Source organism: Ostrea edulis, chromosome 2, assembly GCF_947568905.1.
Source record: "Ostrea edulis chromosome 2, xbOstEdul1.1, whole genome shotgun sequence".
Classification (NCBI taxonomy): Eukaryota; Metazoa; Mollusca; class Bivalvia; order Ostreida; family Ostreidae; genus Ostrea; species Ostrea edulis.
This window is the reverse complement of record NC_079165.1, coordinates 75,663,968-75,679,195: the sequence shown is the minus strand read 5'-3', so window position 1 is coordinate 75,679,195 and position 15,228 is coordinate 75,663,968. Positions and strand designations below refer to the sequence as shown.

Below are 15,228 nucleotides of genomic sequence, written 5' to 3'. Positions count from 1 at the left end.
TCGAAATCCAATGTTAAATTGCATATAGTTACAGTTTTTATTTCTATAATTGATTAACAGTTTTAATATTCATCGCAACTTTGATGTTGCATGAATTTTCAAAAATATCTTTACCGTATCCAATACATTACAATTACAGAACTTGGTTATAAAGTCAATTCAAGCTTCTACCTGCCTCTTGACATAACCACGAGGCAAACGAGAAAAACAAAAAAAATTAATGTATTTTTCAAACTTCGAATTCAAATACTGTTTGTTGTTATCCCGCTTGACACATATCTTTGATTGATACTAACATATCGTTTTATAAACATGAAACATGCTAAGAGATAAATATCAACAAGTCTACACTAGATGTTGTCATTAAGACATTAATACCCATGAAAGTTGGTTGTTTATACGTGTTTGGTATTTAACATATTTGAGAACATTTCAATTTCACATTGGAAATTTACCATCTTCAAGTCAGGCCTCACATATTATAACCAAGAAAACATGCCCAGATATAAGATAAAATATTATATTAGAATGTAAGAGGCGTTGTATAATGACTAGAAAATGTGACAAACAGACGAAAGAAGATAACAAAAATGTGTTAACCCAAATTTGTCCAATGTGCGGGTGCAATAATGACTACTCCTTAATCAACCTTGATAGCCTATTTTGATTATGATTTGTTCCGGGTTCGAGGATTTAAAGCAAAAGTTCACATCTACGTAAATGTATGTTTTGTTCAAATTACACCTATCTCTTTTGTTGACAATCATCATTAATAATTATCAGGGCTTGTACAAAAGCTTTCGAACACATGTACATGTATAACGCAAAATTAGAAGGAAAACCTACATTAATCAATATAATTTGAATATTTAAAACATTTGTGAACCTGCATTATGTCCAATATTATCTGCTTTTATTTGGTGAAATCAGCTAAATGTATTTAGCTTCATTAATAGGAGGTTTTACTTTATGAAGACTCCAATTCCCCACCATTTTGAAGATTGGGCAAACATCTTTTTTTTTTTTCCTTTATTGCTCATCGTGAAATTTTAGGCAAGTCAACTTTCAACATGTCTTCCTACTGTACCCCCTCCCTTTGAAAAACGATGATACATGCCTGTAGAACAAAACAATTATGTGTAAAATATCTATGTCTAGTTGTCTGTGTAAGATATCTATGTCCAGTTGTCTGTGTACAAATCGATGTCCCTTCAAACGAGCCTTGGACATGGTTGGCTAATATGAAACGTCATGATTTACGAAATTTAATTTGTAATTGTTAGTAAATAAGTTCCCCCCTCAAAAAATATTTACATGCAAAAAGTAAAAAAAAAAAAATGGTATACATGTATTTCATTCAGTGATCACAATTGTCCCTATACCCAAATATACCCCACATTAGTTTAACAGAAAACTGATCATGTTTTGTCTTATACGTAAAACAAAACGTTCAATAGATAATTACCCACAAAACGAACGGATACGGGTAACAGTAACTCAGCTGACCTAAACTAACATTCAAATGATATCAATGATAATCCAAAAACCTTTGCTACCGTAATCTTACTACTGTAATCTCTAATAAGAGGGCGATACAACCTTGATAATACGTACTCTTGAAGTGTGAAACGCTCGGAAGAGGACGTTGACTTTCCTACAGAACAGTACTGCAACCACGGGTATGAGTGTGTAGATATGGAGATCAAGCCTTTTTTACCGATGAATATAATCATGAAAATATTTCTGCTTTTTTAAATTTGACAATCCTTCTTCTTTTTCAGACAGGAAGAGATGAGGACTGTTCTTTTTTTGGCGTGCATCTTATCTGTGAGTACTTAAGAAAATATTAAAACCGTTCTCAATAAGAGATGTGGTAAGATGAATTAAAGAACATTTTATTGTTTTTCTAATCAATTTGTACTGATAATGTGTTTATATATGTACGTATTCCGATAATCGTATTTGATGTGTACTCAGTATACTCTAGTTACAAGTGATGCATCACACTAGTCTTAACCGATTCCAACCATCTTAAATCAAGAGGCTGGCCATGGGAAAAAGTTAAAAATTCAGCACGATTAAATTGAGTATGTACTTTGAATCAATGAGTAGGAGTATTGGGGAAATTCAAATAGTTAAAATACATAAATTTGAATATGGGTGAACTTGATGAACAATAAGCCTATTCATGATTGGGCACCGGTTACAATAGATACAATACCGTACTAAAATGCTGTCCAAAATATTTAGACAGGCAGCATCATGTAGATCTGACATTAAGCGGTTTTTAATACACACTTATAATTACACTGATGCCTGGAGTACCTAAGGTACCAAATGACACTGCATATACAAATATGTATGCTTGCAACATCCAACAGTACGTGCCCCACATTTCCATTGACATGCATACATGTATGTATCAATTGATGTGAATTAGAAACCTCACGTTTTATGGTGTAAATCAAATGTGGAATAGCGTTTTCCGTATGATGCAGTATTAATGATTTGATTTGGATTCAGTTTTTACCTCCAACAGATGTTTTTGAACAGCATTTACAACCTACTAGTACTAATATACCGAATATAATAAAGGCATCAGTTCCCGCCTCTTTTGGTACAACTCTGAGGCCGGTTTTACAGTTACAGAACGCACATTTGCTGTTAGATTTCCCAGCAAATACAAATGGGACAGAAACAGACATTTGATTTGCATTGGTTTTTGTACTGAACTGTGGTTCACTCTGCCATTTAGACAGTTTGCACCAGTTGGTTGCATATTTGGCTTTTGTCATGATCTCTTCAAGTAACTTCTTAAATAAGCACTGTTGGAATTGTTCTCTTTAACTTTCCTTTAAGTTTTCGTTTACATGTCAGAGCTCATGTTACATGTATTTGTTGCTATTTTAATACAGTGCCGACTTTAAATAAAATTTACTTACTTACATGCATGTACTTACATAAACAACATCCATACTTCACAGGAGGCCCCATACTTGTTTACATTTATTCATTAGCCTCATGTTGGAATCAATTACTTGTGATCGTCATTTTGACTGCATAAACTTAGCATAAAATGCCAGAGTCAAATAATCTTGGGAAGTCTAATAATTCATAAGAGAAAAAAAATAGGTAGGAAAAATTAGTATTCGAACCACAGATATGCAATCTGGACCTATCAAAAACTTCAGTGAGATTCCCGCTATACCACCTCGGCTATCCATCCCATTAAAATTTTAAAAGTTATACACAAGAAGTAAGTTTTTTCATAGAGTGGGTCAAGTCTCCATACTTTTAATTACAAAACATATTATACCTGAACATGTATTAACATATTTTACTCAGTTCACAATGGAGACTTGGCCCATTCCATATGAAAATCTGCTTGAAAAAGTCAAAATTACTGTTATTTTGGGCGTTTTCGCGTATAAATGATTTAAATTAGGATTTTTTCAATGTTCCTTTGAAATGGACACATCGAAAAAGCCTTTTCGGAAACTATGGATTGATTGTTTTAACTAGAATGCAATTTTTTCTTTTTCTGGAGAGTTTCAATTTTAACTTTGATATTTGTCCTTTTGTGGGTTCTCCGCTCGATAAAGTCACCCAACTTCTTTCTTCTAATCCTCATTTCTAAGTTTCTTGTGGAATCCAAATCACACAAAAATCCAAACCCCATAGGTAGTGATTAGAAACAGTTTAAAGATTTGTATGATATATTTTGTGTTGTTTCATTATTTTCATGATTTTACAAATATCAATCATTATTATCAATATTACTCAGGACAAGTATCTAACGTTCATTGTGCAGATTTATCTGCCATTTGTTCATGACCAATTGCTCAACAAAAATCGTATTCATTTTATAATATAGATATGTATTCGCAAAACAACCATTTAAAATGCGGGGAAACAAATGGATTAACACACACACACACACACATACGTGTATAATGCCGAAACTCACTACACAAGACTTTACACCTGAAACTCACTACACTATGTTCTAGTTATGCTAACCAGAATATAAATTCATTTTTACGTAATGTGGGACATCTGTATATTGTTCTGATACTTGAAATATAGAAAAGCCGTCTCTAAAAATATTGAATTTACACCGGATACCTACGACACGGTGTCACATGACTCATGTGAACACACACGGGAAACTCACTACAGAGTGTTTAAACGTGATATATTACCCGAAAGTCACTACATTTAGTCTGGCGATTGATTGAGAGCACAGGAAACTCAAGCATTTCAACCATTTTCAAAAAAAAAAACAACAAAACCCAACAATTTTTATTTTACAGTATCCCCCTTTACAGTAAACAGGACTATTCCGGATACTAAAGTAAAGGGGGGGGGGGGTCTTTACTTTGGTATACGGAATAGTCCTGTTCGCTATAATTTACATGTGTTTATTGAAATAAAATCCCAGTCTTTTGTGCATTGTTTTACTTCAGTTTATCACAAAATATTATCCGGAAAGTTGGTACCTTTAAAAGAACTAGTTTTTTTTTTATATATCAGACGATATGGCTTCTCGGCCAGTGCATGAGGTTGTGTTTAGCAATGAATATTTTCATATTTCAATGACTTCATATCCGAAGAAGAGCCTCGGTTTGAAGTGTCACATTGTAACCTATATATTTGATCATAAGTTATATTAATTAAAGGTATTTGATGTTCTACCAAGGAGTGGATGCAAGGGTTGGAGGACGTGTACCAATCCTCAGAGGCAATGGGTCTGAATAGTCCGGCGTTATGCCTTCAGTGCTTCCATGGTTAAGCCTTGGTGGGGCATGGGATGAAACACCTGGTGTTGTAGCGTATACCCCCTTCAGTAGGTTCACCCTCCGGAAAATCTGCTTTATGCCTTGCCATTTAGTAATTACTTTCAGAGAATTTAGGATAATGGAGGATCCAGATGGATATTTACGTCCTAGGTTGAAAATTTAAAACGTTTCTATTTACCATTTTATTAATCGTCTATCATTGTATGAAAGTCCTTTTAAATTGAGATTAAACTTTTTTTTTTATGTGTTTGGTATAAAAGTAAGGAAAAACTCCTATTTTTTTCCCCGACATAAATTTTGAAAAAGGTTCATTTATCATTCGACAATATAGAGCCTTTCATCGAATCACGAATACTGGTTCAATATCCGTTTTTAACATTTTCTATGTCACAGTATAAGTTGGATTTTATAATATGTCCTGTGTTACACAATAATATCAAATAAAAATAAGGTCTGATGAAAAGACGAAGAGTGGATATTGAAAATGTACATATACAGTAAATGTATTCGTCTGCTCATGCATTGTGTCCTTGTACAGAGTACAAGAATAGCTTTTCCCCCAAGCTATTTACCCCCCCCCCCCGAAATTCTGGCTATAAAGCAACCCTACCACATCCACCGGAAACCTGGCTAACTATCAGTATTGCCCCTAAATAAATTTGACTATATAGCAAAATGCATCTTATTAAAAAATGATCCTTCATAAGTGCAATGAGCATTCAATTCAGTAGTTGAACGACTGCCAAAAGAATTTACTCCTTTAATCAATATATCAAAGATATTAATGAAATTGCAACCAACCACGTATGTGTATTGTAGGGAAGTTTCACTACTAGGGTTAGGGGATATAGCCACCCCTCAAAGGGGGTGACTCACTAAATGCCATAGTCAGTCTTCCGATGGAAATCCAGACCAATCACGAAGGAGGGAGGCTCATTATTGATAAGTGTGGGGTGGGGGTGGGTGTGGGGGGTCTAACTATATTGCCAAACTCCTCCGGGGGAGGGGGGCTTACTATATATAGCCAATTTTCCGGGGGGAGTCTCATTATATAATACCGGTAATTAATATTAAGCAGATCTAAACAAGATGTTCAGTCTATGAATCACCAAATCAACGTAAACTCAAATAATTCAAGACATCTTTAAGCATTTGAAAATATCAATTCATTTGATGCGCGCAACAATTCAATTGAAGATCTCTTCAAATAATTAATATCTACTATTCTAATTTCTAGCGCGCATTGATTAAATTGTTTATATTGCTCTGATACTTAAAATATAGAAAATCCGTCTTTAACAAAATTGAATTTTCACCTGATACCTACGACACGATGTCACATGTGAACACACACCGGAAACTCACTACAGAGTGTATAAACTTGATATATTACATGAAAGTCACTACATTTAGTCTGGCGGTTGATTGAAGGAATTAAAAGGGAACTCAAGTGTTTCAACCACTTCTCAAAAAACAACTTTTTGGGGAATTTATATAAATATCAGAGAGAGAGAGAGAGAGAGAGAGAGAGAGAGAGAGGCTGTCTAGTGTTTTGTCAGTTGAACTAAAATATACTCTTCTGTAACAGAAATTAATGTTAAAAAGATTTGAAAAAGGTTTTCAGTCTAAGAAGCTAAATTCAAGATAAGTTTAATTATTTGAAGATATCATCAATTCATTTGATGCTTGCAACAATTCAATGAAACATGTTCAGATAATTACTAAAATCTACAATTCTGAATTATTGCGCGCATTGATTGAATTCTTTATAGCATTGAATACTTTGATGAGTTGATTAGGCTATAGTTGAATTGTTGTTCTCTTCAAATGAATTACTGATATCAACAATTGAATTGATGCCCTCCACAATTTAATTAAAAAAAGCTTTAATTCAATTACTGCGCGCTTCAATTCAATTACTGTGTGTAATAATTTAATTATTGCTCTCTTCAATTGAATTGATATTTATTCAATTGATGCATGCAATACTTCTTCTAGATACAACAACTATCTAATTAGATCTGTCTTGAATTCATTATATTAATTGAAGTGTTTCTCTCTATATAAGAGTTGATGTGCTCATTAATTTCTTGTACAAAAATCGTTGTAAATAATTAAGATATTTTCAATTGAATTAAAGAATTATTAAATCAATTATACGGAGCTCAAAATCACATGCCGCGCTGAAGTATTGCAGTCATCAGTTAAATAAATGCGCGCAGCAAACCCATTATTGCTCTCATACATTGAATTGATGGGCAGCGCGGATTATTTAATATATGGGCGCAATAATTGATGTGAACACCTAATCAACTGATGAGAACAATGATTGATTTGATGCGCACGTCAATTGATTATTACGGGTAATAATTGAACTGATCTTTTTATCTGAGTTTTTGTTAATTTGGCGCTACTTATCAGTCACACTTGTAATATAACCAATGTTGCATTCAGAGGCGTCTGTATCCTGGATGTCCTTTATGTCGAAATACGACCCCAAAGGCCATTTAAAGGTGACCATACAGGAAATATTCCTGGTTATATGACAGTGTACTACAGTGCTTTAAAGATCTTTTTTTTTAAATATCTGAATACAGACACTGCTCAAGTCACAGGAAGAACTTGTACCAAGGACTTTTAAAAATACTGTATGTCCCTGCATCCATCATGAATCTGATCGTTCAGAGTTCAGGATTTTTCTTTCGTACTACTCTTTCAGCAATCTATCAAGAGATACTGAATTTATAAGACTCTATTAAATTGTCTTGATTTTTCATTAGTATTTGAGAAGACACTGAGTAAAAATACTCCTAATCCAATTTGTCACTTGCAAAGTCCAAACCTAATGAAAACTACACCAATTTTAAGACCTCTTTAAAGCAAAGTACAATCAACTGCAAAATATAGGTGTACATATTTATTTCATAAGCATACAAAGCTGATCAATTTAGCTCAAAAAACCTCATATGATGTAAATAAAGCTACTCTTTAGTCTTAAAACAGCAGACACTTAATGTTCATTCATATTTGAAATTTGAGTTAGCTATCAAACTTGAAATATCTATTGAATATAAATGAAAACAAGTTACAAGTAAGAGCGTGGTACTATCAATTACATTATAAGTACATTAGTGTTAAACTGCAATTAGTTTTAGTTAAATACTGTTATATTATCTTAGTATATTCATTCAGTCTTTCAATCGCACATGAATATAAGGCCTTGGAATACCATTAAACTTTTTGTTCAATTCAAGATATAGATGGAGAATTATTTCATGTGTACTGCTGTTGATTATATATTTATCAATTTTGAATGAACCAATGTATGGTGTACAATGAATGACAAATGCTGATAATACATCTTGTATATAAAACTAGTATCAAAACCATTTACAAGAAAGATTTAAGAAACATATATGCCCTCCATATTACAATATTGAAAATGATCATTTAGAATGTCTGTAGCAAAAGTTACAATGTATCTATTAGTCAGAGGCAACCATTATATGTGATCTCTAAAGGTACTGAGCAGATATTTTCAAATAATCAGTTATTTGAGTCCTGACCTTTGACCTTGAGAGTTTAAAACCAATGGGAGCCATCTATTCTTTAGGCGGCACCAGACTACCAAGTTTGATGTTTGTCAAACATGGGTTCTCAAGATACTGAATGGACAAAATCTGATGTCCAGAGTAGTTTGACCATTGACCTTAAAATGAATACTAGATATCTACACTTATGATGTGTCAGTGTACCAAGTTTGATGTCTGTCAAGAAACGCAAACTCAAGATACTGTGTAGACAATACCTATGTCCGTAGTATTTTGACCATTGACCTTGTGACTTCAAAATCAAATGGAGTCATCTACTCCTTAGGTAGAATCAGTGTACCTGATTTGATATCTGTCAAGCAAAGAGTCCTCAATATATTGAGCAGACAATATCTTGTCATGTCCAGTTTGACCCTTGACCTTGTGACCTCAAAATCCATGGGGTATCTAATTCTTAAGGAAAATTAGTGAACCAAGTTTGATGTATGTCAAGCGAATGGTTCTCAAATATTGAACAGACGGTATCTTACTATGTCCAATTTTACCTTCAACCTTGGGATCTGGAAATCAGTAGGGGTCATCTACTCTCTAGGGGCAACCACTGTACCAAGTTTAGTAACTGTCAGGTAAAGGGTTGGTTCTTTAAATATTCAGTGGACAATATTTTATTATGTACTACAGTTTGACCTTTGTCCTTGTGACTTCAAAATGAATATGGGACATTATGGGACATATACTTCTTAAAGGAAACCATCTACTTCTTAAAAGAAACCACCTACTTCTTAAAAGAAACCAGTATACCGAGTTTGATGTCTGTCAGGAAAGCGTTCTCAAGATATTGAACAGACATTATCTTACTGTGTCCAGTTTGACCCTTGACCCTGTGACCTGTAAATTAATATGGTTCATTCACTATCTAGGGGCAATCATTGTACCAAGTTTGGAAACAGTCAAGCAAAAGAATTCATTAGATATTGAGCAGACAAGATTTGCTCTACAGACCGAATTAGTCATGTAAAACAATATATACGTCCCCTCTCGTTCAAATGGAGGGGGCATAAAAATTGGATTAACTCTTTGTAACACCTCTGCCAGGAAGTAATATTTTTAACAGCAAACTTTCCACAACACCATGTTAAACTGGACAGCGATTTCTACTTCCAAATGGATTTTAGACAGTCAACCTGAGCCAGAGTTTTTCCTAGTTTGATGAAAGTCTCAAATTGTCTTTACAAAGCTGCCTTTTCTGCAGTGGTCCAAGTGTGGCACTGAACATTGGCTGTAATAAAGAATGGACAGTACATATCACTTGTAACAGTTGTACAACAGTTTCTTGAAAGATTGTCCAACTCATTTTCTCTATCATTTACCATAACTTAAAGTAAATGATTTCAAATCAATAATATATTTTTTAAATGTTCTATCCTAAACCTTTATTAAACTACCAATAGATATTTAATATAAAATAAGAATATTGATAAAACTGATGTATGCTCCCCAAAATACATCTCACCTGAATGAACTATTTCAAATAACAAATGATTCACACAATGCTCAATAAATGTTGATATATTGTTGGAATGAAGGTTTCTTTATCATATATAAGGTATATGTTGAGTGATGTTGACCTTTACAAAATGACCTTGAGTGACCTTTGTCTGAAAGCCATTTGCCTATTACCTATCTGCACGATTTATGATCCATACTTGTTTAAAAACTAATGAAATAAGGCACTTTTCCTTATATATAAGGTGTATATTATGAGTGAGCCTGACCTTCCCAAAATGACATTGGTCCAAAAGTCTGGTCATGAGTAAACTTTGAGTAGAGTAACAGAAAAATATGACTGTCCAAAATCCCAGCATTAAATTGATGCAGCCTAAAGAACATTTGACTTTTGAGTCATGTGACCATGACCCTCTACAAATAACCTGGGCATAAGGTTTATGACATACCGTATATACTCGCCTATAAGTCGGTCCGCCTATAAGTCGGTTGTATTTTTTAAGGTTATTTTGTAGGAATTTGCCATTGACCCGCTTATAAGTCGGTACAAATTTTTGTCAGAATCGGTTGACAATTTCAATTTAATGCTCTAGTGTTTTTAGCTATGTTTCAAAAAATATTTTGAAAAATTAATGATTATGAGGTGCTCAATATCCAAGCCATATCTGTTTTGGGTTTAAACGCAACCCTTGCTCTATTATGGACAATGATCCCTTGTTTACCTACGCAATTATGGTCTCCTAATTACCAGTACCTGACACCGTGTTTACTTAGTGGCACGCGCCTCGCGGTTATTGTGGGGTTCCGGTATAATTCAATGTATCAACTATAGAGTTTTTAAGAGTCAAGATTGATGATCTAAATTATCTGTTAACAATATTCAATCTTTTATGAAATATATTTCAGCCGGTATACATATGAATATTTCAATATTAAATCGGGTTCGTAATTCAATTTTACCGATAAACGACAGATTAGTTGTTTACCGGTATGTAAATAATTTTTAACAAGATAAAAATATGTAAATACTTGTACTTTATACATAATTTTAAAATACATAAACAATACAATATGTCTAGATATTTGTGAACAATAATCATTTGTGTGGTAGTCCATGATAATCGTCAAGTTGTTTAAAAAACACTACATTACGCCGCCTAGAAAAATACCAATCTTCTTAGGACGCGCCTATAAGTCGGACATAGAGTTTTGGACCAAAAATTGACTCCCAAAAATCCGACTTATAGGCGAGTATATACGGTACTTCTTGGCTATAAGCAGCCTCTGTGTCAAGTATGACTTCTCCATGCACCTCTAACTTAGAATATTAACATTTCTAAGACTTCATAATCTGAAACTCCTAAACTGTGCCCCTAAACTTGTCTGAATGACTTGTGTTCAGGGTCATGACATTTCTTTGATCATATTTTAATTAATCTTGTATAATTTTCTAAAGTTATTTCATAATAAAATTACATTATAGAGAAGAATTTTGCATTGCACACCCAGAAACCTTGACCTAGCTTGTCCAAATGATTATCATCTGATGCTGGTTGTTGCACATTCTTTGAACACAAGCAACCTCTGCACCTAGTATATTATTCTCCTGTTTATCTCATCTTGCAATTTATGGCAAGGACAAACAAGATGTGTTTGTGAAACACAAATGCCCCCGATAATGGCCAATTCTGAAGATGGCCAAGGTCAAAAGGACAAATATCTTGGTACCAGTAGAAAGATCTTGTCACAAGAAATGCTCATGTACAATATGAAAGCTCTAATATTTACCATTTAGAAGTTATGACCAATGTCAATTTTTTCTCAAAAAGTAGGTCAAATGTCAAGGTCAAAAGGTTTAGTACCCATGGAAAGGTCTTGTCATAAGGAATACTCATGTGAAATATCAAAGCTCTAGCTCTTACTGTTCAAAGGTTATTAGCAAGGTTAAAGTTTCAGACAGAATGACAGACAGGACAAAAACAATATTCCCCCCCCCCCCCCCTGGATCTTTGATCTAGGGGGCATAAAAATATCTGTAATCTTGTCCAAATGACCCTCTGCTAAGGTCAGGACATACCCTTAAGTTAAAGCAAACAAGGCTCAAAATTTTTCCAATTTCAAAGAAACAACAAAATGATCTAAATTAAGTAAACTTTGTCCAATCATTATGAAAACCCTAGGTGCAGATTTTTATATGTCTTTATGATTTGAGAGAGTGTACACATTTTAAGAAAATTCCATTAGCTAGTCTCCTAAAATGAGTACAGCCAAAATTATGCCTACAGACAAATCGACAGACAGACAGACCAACAGACAGACATGGCGATTCTAATATACCCTCCTAAACTTCATTTGCTTGGGAATAACAAAATATAATACAAATTATGACATACAAATACCTCGCTTTTTTCTTCCCGACTTCCTAGATGAGCTAGGGTGCCTCAGTATCTGCATTCCCTCTGAATATAGTCTACAACATTGAAGAGATAAAGCTTTAAAATTTTTGTACTGCTGTAAGTTACTATTAACAAAATGTAAATGAACTTTAAATATGTAATATACATATCGCGTTTTCCAAACACATAAACAAGTTACTGCCACCCTGTGTATGTGGGGACTCAGGCAAGTGTTGATGTCTCTATTTGAGTGAAATCCAATAAACGCATCTCTTTAAATTAGCTTTTAATTTGTGATTATTTTTATATACTTAGTGCTCTTACATACAGCTCTTACAGTGCTGTTAACAAAAAACAAACAACCCCCCCCCCCCCAAAAAAAAACCCCTGCTGTTTGTTATTATGCCTATGTCCTTGTTATGTATTTAATTATTCCTAAGGGTTGTTTTAAATTGTTTCATATGTTATTAGGGTAATCATATCATATCGCTATATATTAATAATGATATTTATGCATTTTAATTCTGACACTATGAATATTTTATTCACATGTATGTGCACATCGATTTTATATTATCTTTTCTTTCACATTTGTAAAGCGCTTTAGAGAACTAATGTTGATAGGGCGCTATATAAATCTTTTAATTACAATTACAATTATAAAGATACGTCTTTTTCTTTCATACTTTAACACGAATGGTAAATTCTAATAGAATTATACATATATTTAATTATTGCATTTCAGAAAAAGTTATATTTTTCATAAATCAATTGGCAAGGAAAATTATATTTACTGATCTTCAGGTAATTGATTAAATGTCTCTAATACTGAGAAAATTTTGAGGGTGTGGGTGTTTCTTTTATCGATATAGTATACATAAGTGTAAAGGTGAAGCATGAATATTCTGATACATGTAATTATCTTTTAATGCATTTCTCAATACCCGTTGAAAAATAAAATTCCCATTTTAGAAATTTTATAACGGCTTTGCTTTACTGATTCTTTTTACGCAGTGTGATTCTTTTTACGCGGCGATTTCAAAGTGTAAAGAACTCTGATGATGAGTAACTCATAACGTTTGAAGTAAATTTATAACAGCTTGGGGGAAATCAAACAATTAGATTTAACAACAGACGCAGATTATTGATAATTATAGTACGTCAGCTGTAGACCAAGCTAATACTCTCCCTATACCAAACGCTAACTTGTTTCCGCTGAAATTATATATTTTACATGTACATAAAAGTGATGATGAATTTACTGAACCCAAACACTGGATTTCCACTAAAATCTTTCGTCTTGCATAAAAAGACACGAAGTTCGGTGTTAATGTGAACACGTCTTATTGTCTGTGATGTATATACTATCTATAAGAAATTCATTAATTTTTGGTAATACACCTCTTGGATTTAGACCAAAAATAATAATTGTAAACATGTATGATATGTAGGAGCGAATTATCTCAAGAGAGGGGGCGAGTTGTCCCGAAGAGGGGGCGAGTTGTCTTGAGGGCGGGTTGTCTTAGGGGCGAGTTGTCCCGATGAGGGGGTGAGTTGTCTTGAGGGCGAGTTGTCTTGGGGGCGAGTTGTCCTGATACCTAGAATTCATATACACACTATGGCAAAAATATTACAATGTAGGTTCATTGTTAATATTATTAAAATATCATACATACATGTATATCATACTATTTTACCACTACCCCTACAACAGACATGGGCAATACTCATTATACTGCACAGGTATTTTAATCAATAAATATATATAAATAAATAAAAGGGGAAAACTCTATCTCTATAAATAGATGATAAATACACTATCTATCTATCTATATGCATCCCCCCCTCCCATTTTTCTATTTGTATGCATTTACTGATTAACAGCTGATTAAAAATTCAGATACCTGTAAATACTGGTAAACAGACAGACAGACAATGGTAATACATGTATATGCAGCACTGACTGATGTCTATAAACAATGATATCCTCATTTTATACTTACTAATACATAACTTTAAACACAGCACTAAGAAAATAATCTGACCCCCTTTGTTTTTTCTTCAGTCGGTCTACGGCACGAGAAAAATAATCTCCAAGTGCTGACAAATTCAAAAACTTCTGAATTTTTAACAATACTATTTTACATTTGTAAATGGTGCAAAATACAGATAATATTTTGAAACATAGCCTACACAAAATTGATTTACATAACTTCATTTATTTGAGAGTGTGAAATAACACGAGTGTGAAGATTAAAACACTGTTACGTAATCGTTAGAGATGTCTATGAAACTCACGATAGCATGTACCCAGTTCGAATCTCGTTATGGATTTATTTTTTTTTTCTATTTTATTTTTAGATATACATATAAATAATATCTGATTTCTTACAATTGAATAAGTAAAAAAATAAACAAAGATAAAAAATGTCATTTCTGCAACTTTATATGAAATTTACAAAAAGCCATGGGGATCTTCCCCACTCGATTGAACAGTCTGTACATGTTCTGGTGCCGGTGTAGCGGTGATCGCTGTCGCTAGTGTTCAGGGTCGCTCTAAAAATAGCGGTAGCCCTTGACCGAAACCCCTTTATTTTTTTTTAATTTAAGTTACACCGATTTGGCAACACTCTGAGAGAGAGAGAGAGAGAAATCCGGATCTGCTCTTGCCTTTTCATAAATTCAGTGAACTAGATTGGAGTTTCCATTTACTTAAAAAGTATATCTTCTTAACAGGACAAACATTGATAATTTAACATGAATTTGGTCTGGTATGAAAACACTGGATCTAGCTGCATGCACAAATGGGGATGGGGTTGGAGGGAAGAAAGGGGGGGGGGGACTTCATTTTGGGACAAATTACTTTATTTTTCATTCTATTCATATTGATGAGAGACACTTGAACCGCACATACTTTAAATGTCCTTGTCCCATTTGATTTCAACATCCTTTATTTGGAAATTTCTTTCAACGCCT

At 33.6% G+C, this 15,228-nt stretch overlaps 1 protein-coding gene and 1 long non-coding RNA gene across 2 annotated transcripts in view; one reads left to right on the top strand and one right to left on the bottom strand.

Moving 5' to 3' along the window:
- The first annotated feature begins 1,596 nt into the window (after positions 1-1,596).
- LOC130046456 (uncharacterized) overlaps positions 1,597-15,228 on the top strand; it is a 144,789-nt gene continuing 131,157 nt past the window's right edge. Inside the window, exons 1-2 of the mRNA XM_056153631.1 lie at positions 1,597-1,679; positions 1,782-1,827. Coding sequence (XP_056009606.1) covers positions 1,792-1,827 — 36 coding nt within the window. The 5' untranslated portion in view covers positions 1,597-1,679; positions 1,782-1,791. The remainder of the gene's footprint in view (positions 1,680-1,781; positions 1,828-15,228) is intronic.
- Positions 7,702-12,506, bottom strand: LOC125677844 (uncharacterized). The gene is made up of 2 exons (XR_008799837.1): positions 12,256-12,506; positions 7,702-9,629 (listed from the first exon to the last, which is right to left on the bottom strand). It is a non-coding gene; the product is annotated as an uncharacterized LOC125677844 (long non-coding RNA).